Consider the following 20499-nt stretch of genomic DNA (forward strand, 5'->3'; position numbering starts at 1 on the left):
TTTTCAGTCAGTACAGATTGTGTGCATTACAAACTCTAACTTGTTTTGTGCTGACGTCGAAGCTGGCTTATCTCTTGCTGTAGTTAGCTTTTACGGCTAATACTGTAGCACGCCAATGTGTTAGTACGCAAGAAAAATAGTTCCTCAGGGTTCGCTCATACACATACTTGCCAACCCTCCTGGATTTTCCCGGAGACTCCCGAAATTCAGCGCCTCTCCCGAAAACCTCCCGGGACAAATTTGCTCCTGAAAATCTCCCGAAATTCAGGCGGAGCTGGAGGCCACGCCCCCCTAGCTCCATGAGGACCTGAGTGACGTGTCTGAGAGCGTGTCTGCCCAATGACGTTATAACTGTAGTATGATCGAGGGCGAGTTCTTCATTTCTTATGTGGTTTTATTGTTAGGCAGTTTCATTAACGTCCTCCCAGCACAGTAAAAACACACAACAACAACAGTCACATTTACGTCTAACACTCTACCGCAGGGGTGTCAAACTCAAATACAGAGTGGGCCAAAATTTAAAAGGGAACAAAGCCGCGGGCCAAAGTTGAACAAATGAACCTTTTAAGAGGGATCCCAAAAAGTTTTGCATTGAATATTGAACAAGCAAGGCTTACATAACTTTATAGTGACATGCAAAGTCGAGTTTCAAATTATCCATTCTTTATCGCTTGTCGCTTCTGGGGTCGCTGCAGCCTATCTCAGCTGCATTCGGGCGGAAGGCAGCGTACACCCTTGACAAGTCGCCTCCTCATCACAGGGCCAACACAGATAGAGAGACAACATGCACACTAGGGCCAATTTAGTGTTTCCAATCAACCTATCAATAATGATTTAAAAATATCAATGTCATCCATCCATCCATCCATCATCTTCCGCTTATCCGAGGTCGGGTCGCGGGGGCAGCAGCCTAAGCAGGGAAGCCCAGACTTCCCTATCTCCAGCCACTTCGTCTAGCTCTTCCCGGGGGATCCCGAGGCGTTCCCAGGCCAGCCGGGAGACATAGTCTTCCCAACGTGTCCTGGGTCTTCCCCGTGGCCTCCTACCAGCTGGACGTGCCCTAAACACATCCCTAGGGAGGCGTTCGGGTGGCATCCTGACCAGATGCCCGAACCACTTCATCTGGCTCCTCTCGATGTGGAGGAGCAGCGGCTTTACGTTGAGCTCCTCCCGGATGGCAGAGCTTCTCACCCTATCTCTAAGGGAGAGCCCCGCCACCCGGCGGAGGAAACTCATTTCGGCCGCTTGTACCCGTGATCTTATCCTTTCGGTCATGACCCAAAGCTCATGACCATAGGTGAGGATGGGAACGTAGATCGACCGGTAAATTGAGAGCTTTGCCTTCCGGCTCAGCTCCTTCTTCACCACAACGGATCGATACAACGTCCGCATTACTGAAGACGCCGCACCGATCCGCCTGTCGATCTCACGATCCACTCTTCCCCCACTCGTGAACAAGACTCCTAGGTATTTGAACTCCTCCACTTGGGGCAGGGTCTCCTCCCCAACCCGGAGATGGCACTCCACCCTTTTCCGGGCGAGAACCATGGACTCGGACTTGGAGGTGCTGATTCTCATTCCGGTCGCTTCACACTCGGCTGCGAACCGATCCAGTGAGAGCTGAAGATCCCGGCCAGATGAAGCCATCAGGACTACATCATCTGCAAAAAGCAGAGACCTAATCCCGTGGCCACCAAACCGGAACCCCTCAACGCCTTGGCTGCGCCTAGAAATTCTGTCCATAAAAGTTATGAACAGAATCGGTGACAAAGGACAGCCTTGGCGGAGTCCAACCCTCACTGGAAACGTGTCCGACTTACTGCCAGCAATGCGGACCAAGCTCTGGCACTGATCGTACAGGGAATGGACCGCCACAATAAGACAGTCCGATACCCCATACTCTCTGAGCACTCCCCACAGGACTTCCCGAGGGACACGGTCGAATGCCTTCTCCAAGTCCACAAAGCACATGTAGACTGGTTGGGCAAACTCCCATGCACCCTCAAGAACCCTGCCGAGAGTATAGAGCTGGTCCACAGTTCCACGACCAGGACGAAAACCACACTGTTCCTCCTGAATCCGAGGTTCGACTATCCGGCGCAGCCTCCTCTCCAGTACACCTGAATAAACCTTACCGGGAAGGTTGAGGAGTGTGATCCCACGATAGTTGGAACACACCCTCCGGTCCCCCTTCTTAAAGAGAGGGACCACCACCCCGGTCTGCCAATCCAGAGGTACCGCCCCCGATGTCCACGCGATGCTGCAGAGTCTTGTCAACCAAGACAGCCCCACAGCATCCAGAGCCTTAAGGAACTCCGGGCGGATCTCATCCACCCCCGGGGCTTTGCCGCCGAGGAGCTTTTTAACTACCTCAGCGACCTCAGCCCCAGAAATAGGAGAGTCCACTACTGATTCCCCAGGCACCGCTTCCTCAAAGAAAGACGTGTTGGTGGGATTGAGGAGGTCTTCGAAGTATTCCCTCCACCGATCCACAACATCCGCAGTCGAAGTCAGCAGAACACCATCCGCACCATACAATGTGTTGATAGTGCACTGCTTCCCCTTCCTGAGGCGCCGTATGGTGGTCCAGAATCGCTTCGAAGCCGTCCGGAAGTCGTTTTCCATGGCTTCCCCGAACTCTTCCCATGTCCGAGTTTTTGCCTCCGCGACCGCTAAAGCTGCACACCGCTTGGCCCGTCGGTACCCGTCCACTGCCTCCGGAGTCCTATGAGCCAAAAGAACCCGATAGGACTCCTTCTTCAGCTTGACGGCATCCCTCACTGCTGGTGTCCACCAACGGGTTCTGGGATTACCGCCACGACAGGCACCAACAACCTTGCGGCCACAGCTCCAATCAGCCGCCTCGACAATAGAGGTTCGGAACATGGTCCACTCGGACTCAATGTCCCGCACCTCCCTCGTGACATGTTCAAAATTCTCTCGGAGGTGTGAATTGAAACTCTCTCTGACAGGAGACTCTGCCAGACATTCCCAGCAGACCCTCACAATGCGCTTGGGCCTGCCAGGTCTGTCCGGCATCCTCCCCCACCATCGCAGCCAACTCACCACCAGGTGGTGATCGGTAGAAAGCTCCGCCCCTCTCTTCACCCGAGTGTCCAAAACATAAGGCCGCAAATCCGATGACACAACTACAAAGTCGATCATGGAACTGCGGCCTAGGGTGTCCTGGTGCCAAGTGCACATATGGACACCCTTATGTTTGAACATGGTGTTTGTTATGGACAATCCGTGACGAGCACAAAAGTCCATTAACAAAACACCACTCGGGTTTAGATCCGGGCGACCATTCTTCCCAATCACGCCTCTCCAGGTTTCACTGTCGTTGCCAACATGAGCGTTGAAGTCTCCCAGTAGGACAAGGGAATCACCCGGAGGAGCACTTTCCAGTACTCCCTCGAGTGTACCCAAAAAGGGTGGGTATTCTGAACTGCTGTTTGGTGCGTAAGCACAAACAACAGTCAGGACCCGTCCCCCCACCCGAAGGCGAAGGGAAGCTACCCTCTCGTCCACTGGGTTGAACTCAAACGTGCAGGCTTTGAGCCGGGGGGCAACGAGAATTGCCACCCCAGCCCGTCGCCTCTCACTGCCGGCAACGCCAGAGTGGAAGAGGGTCCAGTCCCTCTCGAGAGAACTGGTTCCAGAGCCCTTGCTGTGCGTCGAGGTGAGTCCGACTATATCCAGCCGGAACTTCTCTACCTCGCGCACTAGCTCAGGCTCCTTCCCCCCCAGTGAGGTGACGTTCCACGTCCCAAGAGCTAGCTTCTGTAGCCGAGGATCGGACCGCCAAGTGCCCTGCCTTCGGCTGCCGCCCAGCTCACAATGCACCCGACCTCTATGGCCCCTCCTATGAGTGGTGAGCCCATTGGAGGGATGACCCACGTTGACTCTTCGGGCTGTGCCCGGCCGGGCCCCATGGGGACAGGCCCGACCACCAGGCGCTCGCCATCGTGCCCCAACTCCGGGCCTGGCTCCAGAGCGGGGCCCCAGTGACCCACGTCCGGGCGAGGGAAATCTGGGTTAATTTTGTTGTAATTCCATAGAAGTCTTTGAGCTGCTCTTTGTCTGATCACTCACCTAGGACCTGTTTGTCTTGGGAGACCCTACCAGGGGGCATGAAAGCCCCCAGACAACATAGCTCCTAGGATCATTGGGACACGCAAACTCCTCTACCACGGTAAGGTAGCAGCTCAGAGAGGAGATATATCAATGTCATATCAAATAAAATTTTAATAAAATTGGAGGGGGGGGCGCAGGTTTGGTGGTAGCGGGGGTGTATATTATAGCATCCCGGAAGAGTTACTGCTGCAAGGGCTTCTGGGTATTACGTGTGTTACGGTACAGATGTTCTCCCGAAATGTGTTTGTCATTCTTGTTTGGAGTGGCTTCACAGTGTGGCGCATATTTGTAACAGTGTTAAAGTTGTTTATACGACCACCCCCACTGTGAACTGTATGGCTGTTGACCAAGTATGCCTTGCATTCATTCGTGTGTGTTAAAACCGCAGATAATATGTGACTGGGCCGGCACATTGTTTCTATGGCGGAAAAGCCGACGTGACAACAGGTTGTAGAGGACGCTAAAGGCAGGGAGGGGTAGTGAAATTCGGGAGGGTTGGCAAATGCGTTGTTACAGCGGCACAGCCCCAGTATGATACCGGCGGGCCAGCTCTAATCTTAATTTGATATTACCTCAAGGGCCAAATGAAATTACACGGCGGGCCAAATTTGGCCCACGGGCCAGAATTTGACATCCATGCTCTACTGTAAGGCAGTTTGTCTGCCGTAAACAGCATGTGACACTCTTAAACAGGACAATACTGCCATCTACTGTACATGATGCACCACAACACCTCCAGGCAACTTCAACCCTTTAATCCTCCTCCATTCACATCCCATCCCCCCAGATTGTAAATAACCTAATGTAAATAATCAAATGTATTTCTAATGTATATACTTGTTCTTATGCTATGTGAACTCACTATGTTCTCTGCTGGCTGTACATATCCTACTAAGTCACACCTACACTGTTTCAATGTCCATTTCTCTATTGATACAATTGTTGATGACTGAAGTACTGATATCAACCAAAACTCCTCATCACACCCCCGGATTGTAAATAATTCAATGTATATACTATGATGATTAAAAGCCTACTGAAATGAGATTTTCTTATTTGAACGGGGATAGCAGGTCCATTCTATGTATCATACTTGATCATTTCGCGATATTGCCATATTTTTGCTGAAAGGATTTAGTAGAGAACATCCATGATAAAGTTTGCACCTGGAGAAAAGCCCTGCTTCTACCGGAAGTCGCAGACGATGACGTCACATGTTGATGGTTCCTCACATATTCACATTGATTATAATGGGAGCCTCCAACAAAACCAGCTATTCGGACCGAGAAAACAACAATTTCCCCATTATTTTGAGCGAAGGTGAAATATTTGTGTTTGAGGATATTGATAGCGATGGACTAGAAAAAAAAACAAGTAATAAAAATAAAAAAAACGCGACTGCATTGAGACGGATTCATATGTTTTTAGAGACATTTACTAAGATAATTCTGGGATATCCCTTATCTTTCTATTGTGTTGCTAGTGTTTTAGTGAGTTTAACAGTACCTGATAGTCGGAAATGTACGTCCACGGCCGGGTGTTGACGCGCAGTGTCTCAGGGAAGTCGACGGCAGCTGTATGGGCGGCACAAGGTCAGCTGATATCCGGTAAGAAGCGACTTTTTAACCACAATTTTCTCACCGAAACCTGCTGGTTGACATTCGGTTGGGATCCATGTCCGCTCTGATCCATAGTAAAGTTTCACCTCCGGAAAATTTTAAACAAAAAATCACCTTGTGTTCGTGTGGCTATAGGCTAAAACTTCCCAACTCCGTCTTTCTACTTTGACTTCTCCAATATTAATTGAACAAATTGCAAAGGATTCAGCAACACAGATCTCCAAAATAATGTGTAATTATGCCGTTAAAGCAGACGACTTTTAGCTCTGTGTGTGCGCAGCGCTCATATTTCCTAACAGCCCGTGACGTCAAGCGTACACATAATCATTACGAGACGTTTTTAAGAAAAAACTCCCGGGAAATTTAAAATTGCAATTTAGTAAACTAAAAAGGCCGTATTGGCATGTGTTGCAATGTTAATATTTCATCATTGATATATAAACTATCAGACTGCGTGGTGGGTAGTAGTAGGTTTCAGTAGGCCTTTAAACAAGTTGATAAACTTATTGCGGTGTTACCCTTTAGTGGTCAATTGTACGGAATATGTACTGTACTGTGCAATATAGTAATAAAAGGTTAAATCAATCAATCATAAATTTGTGACAATAACATTTACTTTAGAAAGTGCAGTGCACAACTGCGCTAACAACAGCTGTAAATATACTACTCCACTCTTAACCACACCCCCATCCACCCTCACCTCCCGAAATGTGAGGTCTCAAGGTTGGCAAGTATGCTCTTACAACAACAACGTTGCTACAACTTGGTTGTTTCACAGGTTATGGAATGTAAATTAAGTATTGCTGGCGTTTTTTTTAAATGCATTTTAAAGTGATTTAGAGGCAGAATGGATTGCTCCCATTAGCTGCATTACTAGACACTAAGAACAAGCCGATTTTTGTATTTTAGAATGCGGGGAAAAAACAAAACCTTTAGTTTTCTTGTCTGTCATCAGGAATGTGAACGATAGGCTAAATTCCAAAAAAGTGCAGTTCCACTTTAAAGTTTCATTTTGTGTCAAGATGTTCAATAGGTATGAATAACAATTGAAGAAAATAAACCTGTATGGTCACCCACACTGGTTTCGTAGTGTTTATGTGCCCGCAAATGCATCATCCAATCAAATAAGAGCCAGGGTGAGTCACTTCCTGGTGTCTGTTGCCTTATTTGGCATCGAGGGGCGTCGCCAATGCAGACCGGAAAAGGAAAATGGTGGCCAGTGAAAATAGGCGACTTCAGTAGACAAGAGACACCAAACCCCTTATCTCTGGTAAGTAGGAATGGACATTTTCATATTGTTAGATTCCAAATAGTAAGTAAGTGTTCTCAGCTTGTGAGTTTTTTTGTTTTTGGTGATTACAAAAAGAAGTGTGACAACTGTGAATGGTGTTTTCATGTGGGTGAAACAAGAAATGGGAGGAAAAAAGTGGGCTCATCACAAATGTTATGTTTTCAGTTCAAGTTACATTGTTTTGGTAAATGGAAGTGTTAAAAAGAATAACATGTGACACACAAACATTCCTGATTCAGTTTAAGGGATGTGTTTTCCTTCAGGATGGCACTGTCAAGCAAGGCTTTCCACTACTGCACTTTTAATTTGAGGTAGATTGTTGATGTCATTTTGGTGTTTCATAAAATGCTGGGTTTTTTTTTTGTAATGAGACTGGTATGGTACACTTAATTTCAAGCATCCATGACAATGTTATAATAAAATATTTTCCGTTTACAGTAGCACTATTAAAAATGGCCGAAAATAACTAAGAAGAAGCAATGCTTATTTATTATTAGAACTTTATATATATATATATATATATATATATATATATATATATATATATATATATATATATATATATATATATATATATACATATATACACACATATATATATATATATATATATACACATATATATATATACACACATATATATATATATACACATATATATATATACACATATACACATATATATATATATATATATATATACACATATATATATATATACACATATATATATATATATATATATATATATATATATATATATATATACATATATATACATATACATATACATATATACACACACAGTGGGGCAAAAAAGTATTTAGTCAGCCACCGATTGTGCAAGTTCTCCCACTTAAAATGACAGAGGTCTGTAATTTTCATCATAGGTACACTTCAACTGTGAGAGACAGAATGTGAAAAAGAAATCCAGGAATTCGCATTGTAGGAATTTTAAAGAATTTATTTGTCAATTATGTTGAAAAATAAGTATTTGGTCAACCATTCAAAGCTCTCACTGACGGAAGGAGGTTTTGGCTCAAAATCTCATGATACATTTCCCCATTCATTCTTTCCTTAACACGGATCAATCGTCCTGTCCCCTTAGCAGAAAAACAGCCCCAAAGTATGATGTTTCCACCCCCATGCTTCACAGTAGGTATGGTGTTCTTGGGATGCAACTCAGTATTCTTCTTCCTCCAAACACGAGGAGTTGAGTTTATACCAAAAAGTTATATTTTTGTTTCATCTGACCACATGACATTCTCCCAATCCTCTGCTGTATCATCCATGTATCCATTTTGGTATAAACTCAACTCGTCGTGTTTGGAGGAAGAAGAATACTGAGTTGCATCCCAAGAACACCACACCTACTGAGAAGCATGGGGGTGGAAACATCATGCTTTGGGGCTGTTTTTCTGCTAAGGGGACAGGACGATTGATCCGTGTTAAGGAAAGAATGAATGGGGCCATGTATCATGAGATTTTGAGCCAAAACCTCCTTCCTTCAGTGAGAGCTTTGAATGGTTGACCAAATACTTATTTTCTACCATAACTTACAAATAAATTCTTTGAAATTCCTACAATGTGAATTCCTGGATTTTTTTTCCCACATTCTGTCTCTCACAGTTGAAGTGTACCTATGATGAAAATTACAGACCTCTGTCATCATTTTAAGTGGGAGAACTTGCACAATCGGTGGCTGACTAAATACTTTTTTGCCCCACTGTATACATATACACATACATACAGATGTGTATAAGTACGTTTGTAGATTGCGTATCCACTAATAAAGGAAACAAATCAACCCATCAATAAAGGAGTAAAACTGTTTGGGCTAAAGTAAAGTTTTGAGCTGCATGGAGAAGGTGTCCTCCTTTGCCTCCTCCATTGACCCTCTTTTCGCTATATTCTCATTCCTTTTGGCTAGAAGATAAACATATTCAAACACACAAATTCAAATAATATGGGTTGCGACTTGTCCAGGGTGTAAACTTTACCCTCCTTGCTCTCAGTACCTCCCTCACTGATTTAAATGTAGCCTAAAAGATGCAGATAATAAGTTTCACTATGTGATGCGCGTGCACATACAAAGGTCCTGGGTTCGATTCCCGTGACTGTGTGGGTTCCCTCCGGGTACTTCAGCTTCCTCCCACCTCCAAATACATGCACCTGGGGATAGGTTGATTGACAACACTAAATTGGCCCGAGTGTGTGAATGTGAGTGTGAATGTTTTCTGTTTATCTGTGTTGGCCCTGCGATGAGGTGGCGACTTGTCAAGGGTGTACCCCGCCTTCCACCCGAATTCGGCTGAGATAGCCTCCAGCACCCCCCCGTGGCCCCGAAAGGGACAAGCAGTAGAAATCTGATGGATGGTTGTCATTTTTATTAAACTGCAACATTTTGCTAACAGAGTATATTTTATTTTTATTATGTGTTTGTTTCATTTACTTTAATTTTCAAAAGTTTGCCTTCCAATTACAATGTTGAGATATACACAATATACAAGTTTATTATATTGTATAGTATTACATCAGTGGTTAATTTGGTCGCAAAATAATCTTGAAAATAACATTGTTTAACTGCAATTATTTTTAGTTCAATATATCATCACACAAAATTTGTTATAGGCCCAGGCATTACCTCAGATCATTGAGGGTTATCACGTTTTCTTAAAATATAGGTACAAGATTCTTACGTGCAGACAAAATGTTTTTGAGTAAGTGAAGCTAACGGTTTTGTGGTGCAGCTGTTTTTAGGACAATTCTAACAAAGGCTTAAGTGTCAGCCAAAACTGTACGCAGGTATGAGACATTGCATATTGAAGACATTTAATCTGTTCGCACACAATAATTTTGTACTTAAGTACCTCCCCAGATGGTTCGAGATGCACGCCTTAAAGGTTTTGATAAAAGATATGCATTGGCTAAAAACCCGTGCTCCTGTGTGCATTATTGATTAAAAAAATCAGATTTTTTTTTTTACATGTATTTCCGTTTTCTTTTTTTAGACTCGATTAGCATCACTTACTGAATGGTAGTGGCTAAAAAAGAAGCGCAGCCATGGTAGATGCCGCAATGATCAAGAAAACTGCTGTTTTTCGGTATAGTCACATCCCCTTTTGGCTAAAGTAAAAAAAACATATGATAAATATATATTTTTTTAAAAGTAAGATAGGATACAAATAATTATGGTGTTTAAGAACGTATTTGTCCCAATTTTTAACTATTTAATCATTTGTCTTCATGTGACAGGAATACATTAATATCTTAAACTAGGGGTGTCCAAGCAGTAGCTTGCCAGCTGATGTCGAGTAGATCACTAAAACGTCAACAATATTTACTTAAACTCTGTAATTTTACAACTGTTCAATTCAGACATATTTAATGACAAATAACCATAAAATAACAAAGACAATGGCCACATTGTTCGGATGAAAATCAGCTTCTTAAATTAAGTAAAATCTAAATGTCAATCGTATAAATAGAATGACATTTGTAATAGAACATGTGAGTTGTGGATATCAGAATTGGGTTTATGCTCTGGCAAAACAAGTGTCTTCTCTTTATTTGGGTTAAAATAAGTTATGAAAATAAATGTTACAAAAATGAGTAGCTCACCGCCATTATTTAGTAAAAGCAGCTCTCAGTTACTCCCGGGTCGATATTCAATTAGTCAATTAACTGAACGGTAAATGAAAAATTTGGCTTCTTTTCCAGCGTCAATATGCTAGGTAGGTAGGTCTTTTATTGTCATTGCACAAGTACAACACAATTTTGTTTTCAGCACAAACCCATTCAAGATTAGACAAACAGTGTACAGGGTTACAGAACAGGAACACTGATGGGTCACCACAAGGTGCCCCGTAAAAGATGGGATTAAGGTAAACGCTGGGGGAGGATGAGTAAAAAAAATACAATCCAGACTGGGCTCCTAAGGGGGCCCAGTCTGGAGTGGGAAAAAACCTCCATTGCAAAGCACATATACATATTACAACATAGATCTCGAGACTAGCAACAGACGGGAGGGAGTGGGGGCCACTGTGGCCAGGTGCAGCTCTTCAGGCGCTGCCCAGCCGTCCATCACCCCTAAGGGATTCGCGTTAGATGGGGGTTGGGGTATGTGTGTGTGGCGTTTATTTTTCGTGGATGCATGTGTAAGCCTGCCTGCCGCATGTCTCTGTTTGTGTTGGTGTTGTGTAGTCGCTAGTCAGTCCAAAGTCAACAAAAACAGGTGTGTGTCCATGAGAGACAAGAAGGTAGTTTGTTGTGTCTTCGCCGCACTGTCCTTCAGGAGAGTCTCGAAGCCAAGGAAACAATCCATGTTAGACTGTTTTGTATGCGAGTGAAAATAAAATGTGCTTTCCACTCTAAATTGTCTATGACTGGTCCTCAAAATTAATCCTGCGGGGAAGACAGTCCGATGTTATCCAAATCACAAAAGTGTCCACAGTTCTTCCCGCGTCCTCCAATCATTTGTGGCAGCTTTGGGGTACTTTGAAGACTGCCAGCAACTTCCAATTTGTCGACAAACCAGAGCCATGCTTACTCCAATCAGCAGATAACCGCCATATGCATGCGTTGCTACAGGTTCCAAGAGCGGTCACTCTTTTGCATAGGTCTCAGGAGCTGTAGGCTTTTGTACTACATGCACATAAAATGTAATAATGTTAACCGCTGTAAATCTTCCTGTGGTTAGTTTTACTGTAATAAATTACAATGATCGAAAAAATGTGATTGATAACTGCACTTTGACAAACTTATCGAATGACTAGCAGTAGCTCACTAGCTAGAATAAATAGGAACATGAAGACAAGAGACATGATTAATGTCTTTATCCATTAGGAAACGTCATACCCCAATCAAAACTTGTATGAAGACATGACTGTCTAAACAACTGAAATACAGTATTCACCGTATTTTAGGCTGTGCTGTCTTTTTACAAACTGATCGACAGACTCCACAATGTCGAGATGAAACTGACGTAAGTTCGTTTAACTGGAAGTGAACTCGCATCACATAAACCGGAAGTGTAAATCAAATGTTGACAAATTAAAATGGAGGAAGATAAACACATTTAAACACACAAATTAAAATACTATGAGTGTCGATTTGTCCAGGGTCTACACTGCCTTCAGCCCGATTGCAGCTGGGATAGGCTACAACACCCCCTCTGACCCTGAGAGGGACACGCAGTATAAAATGGATGAGTGCTTATGAAGCCACAGCAATTCTTGATGTTTCCTCTGCCAAGAAAGGATACTGTGTCTATTTATTTTGTTTATTTTTAAAAAAAATACAACTGGTTAAAATATTTTAATACACTTTTAACACATTCAACAAACCAGGAGAATAATGGTAACAATCATTTTATTTTAGCCATTTTATTTGTTTTGGTTTTGTGTATTGAAGGGTCCCACAGCCAGTCCTTAACAGACAGAACCTATTTTATTGCTTTTGTTTGTCATTTTTATGAAAGTGCAACATTTTGCTAACAGAGTATATTTCATTTGTATTATGTTTGTTTCAAAAGTTTACCTTCCAATTAAAATGTTGAGATGTACCTTGAAATACAAGTTTATTGTATTTGAAAGTGTATATTTTCTTTATTATGATGTAATATTACATCAGTGGTTCATTTGATCTTAAAACAATGTTGAAAGTAACCTTGTTTATCTGCAATTATTTTGTAGGTCTATACCGTCAAACAAAATGTGTTAACGGCCCAGGCTTACTCTCAGTAGATGAATGGCGTTCATCACGTTTTCTTAAAATATATACAGGTGCTGGTCATATTATTGGAATATCATGAAAAAGTTGATTTGTTTCATTAATTCCATTTAGAAAGTCAAACTTGTAGAATGTACTCATTCATTCCAAACAGACTGATACATTTCAAGTGTTGTTTGCCAAAAAGGAGATGATTATAGCTGACAACCAATGAAAACCCTAAATTCAACATCTCAGAAAATTAGAATATGGTGCAAAGGTCAGATATTGAAGACACCTGGTGCCACACTCTAATTAGCTAACTAAATCAAAACACCTGGAAAAGCCTTAAAATGGTCTCTCATTTTGATTCTGTATGACACACAATCATGGGGAAGACTGCTGACTTGACAACTGTCCAAAAGATGACCATTGATACTTTAAAGAAGGAGGGCAAGACACAAAAAGTCATTGCCAAAGAGGTTAGATGTTCCCAGAGCTCTGTGTCAAAGCACATTAATAGAGAGGCGAAGGGGAAGATAAAGATGTGATAGAAAAAAAGTGTACAAGCAAGAGGGATAACCGCGCCCTGGAGAGGATTGTCAAAACAGATTCAAAAATGTTGGGGAGATCCACAAAGAATGGACTGCAGCTGGAGTCAGTGCTTCAAGAACCACCACGCACCAACGTATGCAAGATATGGGCTGCAGCTGTCACATTCCTTGTGTAAAGCCACTCTTGAATAAGAGACAACGTCAAAAACGTCTCGCCTGGGCTCAAGACAAAAAGGACTGGACTGCTGTTGAGTGGTCCAAAGTTATGTTTTCAGATGAAAGTAAATTCTGTATCTCCTTTGGAAATCAAGGTCCTAGAGTCTGAAAGAAGACAGGAGAGGCACAGAATCCACGTTGCCTGAAGTCCAGTGTCAAATTTCCACAATCGGTAATGGTCTGGGGTGCCATGTCATCTGCTGGTGTTGGTCCACTGTGTTTCCTGGGGTCTAGGGTCAATGCAGCAGTCTACCAGGAAGTTTTAGAACACTTTATGCTGCCTGCCGCGGACCAATTTTATGGAGGTGAAGATTTCATTTTCCAACATGACTTGGCACCTGCACACAGTGCCAAATCTGCCAGTACCTGGTTTAAGGACCATGGTATCCCTGTCCTTGATCGGCCTGCAAACTCACCTGACCTTAACCCCATAGAAAACCTATGGGGTATTGTGAAGCGGAAGATGCAAGATGCCAGACCCAACAATGCTGAAGAGCTGAAGGCCAGTAATAAAGCAACCTGGGCTCCCATAACACCTGAGGAGTGCAACAGACTGGTCGACTCCATGCCACGCCGTATTGCTGCAGCAATTCAGGCAAAAGGAGCTGCAACTAAGTATTGATTGCCGTACATGCTGAAACTTTCCATGTTCATACTTTTCAGTTGGGCCACATTTCTAAAAAATATTTTTTGGTACTAGTCGTAACTAATATTCAAATTTTCTGAGATACTTTCAGTAATTGTCAGTACTAATCATCAAAATTTAAAGAAACAAACATTTCAAATATATCACTATGTGTGTAATGAATTGATATAATATGTAAGTTTCACATTCTGAATATAATTACTGAAATAAATCAACTTTTTCATGATATTCTAATAATATGAACAGCACCTGTATGCAAGATTCTTATCCATCCATCCATCCATTTTCTACCGCTTATTCCCTTTCGGGGTCGCGGGGGGTGCTGGCGCCTATCTCAGCTACAATCGGGCGGAAGGCGGACCGTCTTATGTGCAGACAAAATGTTTTTTGAGCAAGTGAAGCTGACCGGTTTCACAAGGAATGACAATTCTAACGAAGGCTTAAGTGTCAGCCAAAACTGTACAAAGGTATGAGACCTCGCATACTCAAGAAACTTGTAAACTTATAATTTGTTCACACACAAGAATCTCATACCTAAGTAGCTCCCAGATGGTTCGAGATGCATGCCTTAAAGTAGTGGTTCTCAAATGGGGGTATGTTTACCCCTGGGGGTACTTGAAGGTATGCCAAAGGGTACGTGCGATTTTTTAAAAAATATTCAAAAAATAGCAACAATTCAAAATTTTATTATTTTTATATCCTTTTTTCCAAATAGTTCAAGAAAAAACATTACAAATGAGCAATATTTTGCACTGTTATACAATTTTTTTAAATTATTTTTTTGTCCTGTCCAGCTTCTCAGGCAAATCATATAGTTGATGTAGATGCCCATATCGGCTGTTCAGATTTACTTTACAAAAGAGAACTGTAGGATACTTCTCTTGTTGCCTTATTTGAATTTGACTTTATTAAATGTATTTATATTACCATTTGGTGCATCCGGGCCAGAGCAGGAGGGGATAGAAAGAGAAAAAAAAAACAAGACAGAATTATACAACTTAATAAATCAGAAACTGATGACATAGTGCTGTATCTTACTTCTTTATCTCTTTTTTTCCAACCAAAAATGCTTTGTTCTGATTAGGGGGTATTTGAATTAAAAAAAATGTTCACAGGGGGTACATCACTGTAAAAAGGTTGAGAACCACTGCCTTAAAGGTTCTGATAAAATATGTGCATTGGCTAAAACCCTGTGAACATGTGTGCATTAGTGACAAAGATTTATTGAAGAATCGGATTTTTTATACCTGTATTTTCCCTTTTCCTTTTTTAGTCTCGATCAGCATCACTTACTGACTGAGTGGTAGTGGCTAAAAAAGAAGCGCAGCCATGGTAGATGCCGCAATGATCAAGAAAACGGCTGTTACCGTTTTGAGCTGCGTGGAGAAGGTGTCCTCCTTTGCCTCCTCCATTGACCCGCTTTTCGGGATAGTCACATCCCTGGTAGGTGTGGCTCGCAAGGGCCTTGTGGACGACGAGGGCCATGCGTTGGACAAGGACTTCCAAGTCATCCACTCCAAACTGGAGAGCATCTCGGAGCAGAACAAACAGTGCTTAAGGCAGATCCAAATTCACGAGGTATACGAGACCTACGGCAAATACGAAGAGTACATCAAGCATCAGTACATGGCCTTTAAAAACATGGTGGCCCAGATAAAGGAAGATCCAGGTAACACTTCGGGTTACATGAAGAACTTTGAAGAGATCTACGAGCGAGACAAGTCAGAAACCGCCCTCAATGTGTACTACCGCGGTGTGGTGAAGACTTCTGTGTTCGGAAGACCCCTGCTCAAGGTATACCAAGAGGACTGCAACAGCAACCAAGAAATCATGGAGCACCACTGTTCGCACATTGCTCACCTCTTCCAAATGGGCCTCATCGCCCTCATGGGTTACACGGCGGTTACTCAGGATGACGAGATGGAGGTCCGGGAGAAATGGGCCGCCAAGGTGCATGAGATTCAGGACAAGATGCAGGAGGTGCTCGCTCAGTGCAAGCCCAACAATCCAGATCCAGCCCCCTGAAAATGGACCAGCAAAACAAGACCACCCCGTGGACCAGTAGAAACAGACAAATCATCTAATTGATTAGACCAATATAAAATGTATAACCAAAAGATTGTTGCTTGAACCTGCTACTGATGTCGCATGTTTTTGTTTACTGAATAAATAACATGTTGACAGACTGACTGTTTTTACTATTGCTAAAGTCACACTTCAGACTTACAAGAACATACACACATTCTGAAATCTAACAGGGTGCACACTTACTTACCTTTCTTAAGACTCATATGTAGTTTTTATTTATGATGTCTTTTTATCTCACTGCATACCTTACAGCAGGGGTGTCGAAATTGTTTTCTCTGGGGGCCACATCCCAGTTATGGCTGCCATCAAAGGTTCGCTTGTAACAGCAAATAATATCAATCAATCAACGTTTACTTATATAACCCTAAATTACTAATGTCTCAAAGGGCTGCACAAACCACTACGACATCCTCGGTAGGCCCACATAAGGGCAAGGAAAACTCACATCCAGTGGGACGTCGGTGACAGTGATGACTAAAGGTATGCAATATATGAATTTTCCTATGAATTTGATTATTATATATAGTTGTATGTAAAAAAAATATGTTGATTGTACAGTTAAAAACTGTCCAAAAGAATATTGCATTAAAATCTCCAGTGTTTTTTGTTTTTTTTTTCAATAAATTACGATAAATGGAAAAACAGTACTACTGATTTATTTTCGGTAAAAAAATGGCAGCTTAGTTGCCTGAATTTTACTGTAAAACTTAAGGTTGGTTTTTACAACATATTACTATAAATGTTACCCTTTTTAAATCTTGGCAACTGAGCTACCAGTTTTTTACCTTTAAAAATGTGGCAGTATGTTTCCATTTACAGTAATACACCTTAAAAACATCTGTAGATTTTACAGTAAAAAACTGGCAGCTCAGTTGACAGAATTTTAACATGAAAAAAGTAGTTTTTTTTTCAAATAACAGTAATACACTGTAGAAAGCACTACATTTTTGCCCTAAAATCTATTGTAATTTTTACAGTGTATAATTTGATGGATAACTTGCTTTGAAATCATAAGTCAAACAGATGTTAAGTTTTTTTTATTTTTTTTATTTAGACATTTATTTTTTAAATATAGTATAGTACTTGTTGCAATATTGGAAAATATTAAAGTTTAAAAGTTATGCAATTTCATGCAGTACTATACTTTTTCTGTCAAAATGGAAAAAACAAATATACTTGGTAAAAAAAGATAAAGTACTTTATTGATGCATATTTGCGGGCGTTCACGGGCCATTTTCTGATTGATTGGTTGAAACTTTTATTAGTAGGTTGCACAGTACAGTACATATTCCTTACAATTGACCACTAAACGGTAACACCCAAAATAAGTTTTTCAACTAAGTCGCGGTCCACGTTAATCAATTCATGGTAAAATATATAAAATAAAGTGGTGGGTCAGATCTGGCCCCAGGCCTTCAGTTTGACACCGGTGCCTTTCAGGGTCATAAATAAAATCAGAAATGCACGTATGGTTATTACACTAGTCAGAGATCATTTATAAGTCAGGCAAGCTCTGTTGTTTTTAGGGATCAGCTGCAAACAATGAATTCAAAATATGACGGAAAAATGTTATTCTCCCCAAAGTTGGACTAAGCTTAATGTTAGGTTTGATCTTATTTACGTGCTACTTTTGGTTTTCGAGCCGCCAGTTGAATATCCCTGCTCCATCCTCTCACTAATACGAGTAGTCCGTTGTCCTACGTGCTGTGCTGCATTTGAACGTATCGCCACTCTTATATTATTCGCCGGTGCACATAACTCAGGCCTGCGGCGATTTAAACTCAAATAACCGCGGTGGAAGTCTACCTGGACCCTGTTCGGACGGACACTGTCACCCAGAAGAGGGCAGCTTAATCCGAAAAGTAGACGTTAAAAGGTGCGTTGGAGATTATTCACTTCGCTTTTTTTTTGGGTGAGTTTGAGGACTTGGCCAAGCGGGCGATGTCATGATGTAGCATTCTGAGCTAGGACCGCATTGTTGTGCTATTTAAATTGTTAAAGTATATAAACGTGGCTCAAATAATTTCATGTTGTGCTCACTAGTTATTTTGAAGCACGGTCAGTGTACTTTTATAACTACATATTGGAACAACAGAGGGTTTCAGTTTCCGGGGCGTGACCATCATGAATTCACTAAATAGAATGCAGCTGCTACCTACAGAAATTCAGCTAACCTCAAGTTAATTTAACGCTATTTTTCATCTCCTACGTTAAATCAAGTTGACCAAACTGCCAGCTCTCAGATCAGTATTTATGTCGTACCGTCTTTATTATTGTGATTTGAGTTTGCACGCAGTGGTGAAGACCTGTACTGCATCCTAACTAAAAAGTACAGTATTCCTATTTTTTTGCTCAAAGTTGTGTGGCAACCAAAACATTAAAAAAAATGTATACTGTATAATTCAGTCCTGTCACGTCTCAGGCATGTCTCTCCAAAGCATCTGGCCCTTGTGCGGGAGTTTTTGTATGCACTGAGTGAGAGCCGTCGCCATGGGCAACGAGGACAGCCTGGAGGACGTGTTTGTGGCTGTCCTACGGCCCAAGAGTCAGGTCAGCCTGAGCTCGAAGGAGTACCGAGCCAAAGCCTATGAGGTATGCATGCAACTCAGTGTTTAAAGGCCTACTGAAATCAGATTTTCTTATTTAAACGGGGATAGCCGGTCCATTCTATGTGTCATACTTGATCATTTCGCGATATTGCCATATGTTTGCTGAAGGATTTAGTAGAGAACATTGACGATAAAGTTCTCAACTTTTGGTCGCTAATAGAAATGCCATACCTTTACCGGAAGTATTTGCGCGTGACATCACGAGTTGCAGGGCTCCACACATATTCACATTGTTTTTAATGGGAGCCACCAGTAATAAGAGCAATTCGGACCGAGAAAGCGACAATTTCCCCATTAATTTGAGCGAGGATGAAAGATTTGTGAATTAGGATATTGATAGTGAAGGACTGGAAAAACAAAACAAAAAAAGAAAGCGACGGCTCCGGGCGGCGGCAGTGTGAGCGTTTCAGATGTAATTAGACACATTTACTAGGATAATTCTGGAAGATCCCTTATCTGCTTATTGTTTTAATAGTGTTTTAGTGAGATTCTAAAGACATACCTCGAGTTCGGATGGCTGCGGTGAACACGCAGCGTCTCAGAGAAAAGCCGAGGAGCCAAGCTCACAGTTGCCTTTTTTGACAGCTACAGGAGGAAGTCCCATAATCCACTGATTTCTCCGGTAAGACTTAATATCAAAATTTTCCCATCCAAAGACATGCTGGTTGACATAGAGAAAACATGTTTGCTTGACCGCTCTGCTTCACAACAGTTGCAATCCACCGCTTTCCACCAACAGCATTGTTCTTTATAGTCTCTATTATTAAATGAACAAATTGCAAAAGATTCAGCAACACATATGTCAAAAATACTGTGTAATTATGCGGTTAAAGCAGACGACTTTTAGCCGCTAGTGGGGCAGCGCTAATATTTCCTTACAGTCCGTGACGTCACGCGTACACGTCATCATTCCGCGATGTTTTCAACAAGAAACTCGTGGGAAATTAAAAATTGTAATTTAGTAAACTACAAAGGCCGTATTGGCATGTGTTGCAATGTTAATATTTCATCATTGATACTGTATATAAATTATCAGAATGCGTGGTCGGTAGTAGTGGGTTTCAGTAGGCCTTTAAAGGCCTACTGAAATGAGATTTTCTTATTTATACGGGGATAGCAGGTCCATTCTATGTGTCATACTTGATCATTTTGCGATATTGCCATATTTTTGCTGAAAGGATTTAGTAGAGAACATCGACAATAATGTTCGCAACTTTATGTCGCTAGTAAAAAAGCTTTGCCTTTACCGGAAGTAGCAGACGATGTGCGCGTGACGTCACTGGTTGTAGAGCTCCTCACATCCTCACATTGTTTATAATCTGAGCCTCCAGCAGCGAGAGCTATTCGGACCGAGAAAGCGACAATTTCACCATTAATTTGAGCGAGGATGAAAGATTCATAGATGGGGAAATTTAGAGTGAAGGCCTAGAAAAAAAGAAAAAAAAAGGCGAGGGCATGCAATCCAGATGTTTTTAGTCACATTTACTAATAATATGATAATTCTGGGAAATCCCTTATCTGCCTATTGTGTTGCTAGTGTTTTAGTGAGTTAAAGAGTACCTTAAAGTCGGAGGGGTGTGGCCACGGTTGTTTTGACGCCAGAGTCTCTGAGAGAAGTCCCGCAGCTGCA

General features: G+C 42.0%; 2 protein-coding genes across 5 annotated transcripts in view; both read left to right on the forward strand.

Annotated features, from left to right (window-relative positions):
• The first annotated feature begins 6939 nt into the window (after positions 1-6939).
• Positions 6940-20499, forward strand: part of krit1 (KRIT1 ankyrin repeat containing) — a 44899-nt gene continuing 31339 nt past the window's right edge. The window contains exons 1-4 of one of the 4 annotated variants that reach the window (XM_061897549.1): positions 6977-7026; positions 16513-16571; positions 16647-16740; positions 18683-18852. In XM_061897549.1, the coding sequence (XP_061753533.1) occupies positions 18751-18852 (102 nt within the window). In that variant the 5' untranslated portion in view covers positions 6977-7026; positions 16513-16571; positions 16647-16740; positions 18683-18750. Of the gene's footprint in view, positions 7027-16512; positions 16741-17959; positions 18137-18682; positions 18853-20499 lie in introns of those variants that run through there. The other 3 variants (XM_061897548.1, XM_061897551.1, XM_061897547.1) reach the window with 3 other exon arrangements.
• rpz2 (rapunzel 2) lies at positions 15502-16197 on the forward strand. The gene has a single exon (XM_061899514.1). It carries the CDS (start codon positions 15502-15504, stop codon positions 16195-16197), a length of 696 nt encoding a protein of 231 aa, XP_061755498.1.

The sequence above is a fragment of the Nerophis ophidion genome, linkage group LG04, assembly GCF_033978795.1.
Source record: "Nerophis ophidion isolate RoL-2023_Sa linkage group LG04, RoL_Noph_v1.0, whole genome shotgun sequence".
Taxonomy (NCBI): Eukaryota; Metazoa; Chordata; class Actinopteri; order Syngnathiformes; family Syngnathidae; genus Nerophis; species Nerophis ophidion.

Coding starts and splice junctions, on each gene's coding strand:
- rpz2 (XM_061899514.1), top strand. CDS start 15,502: ATGGTAGATGCCGCAATGATCAAGAAAACGGCTGTTACCGTTTTGAGC.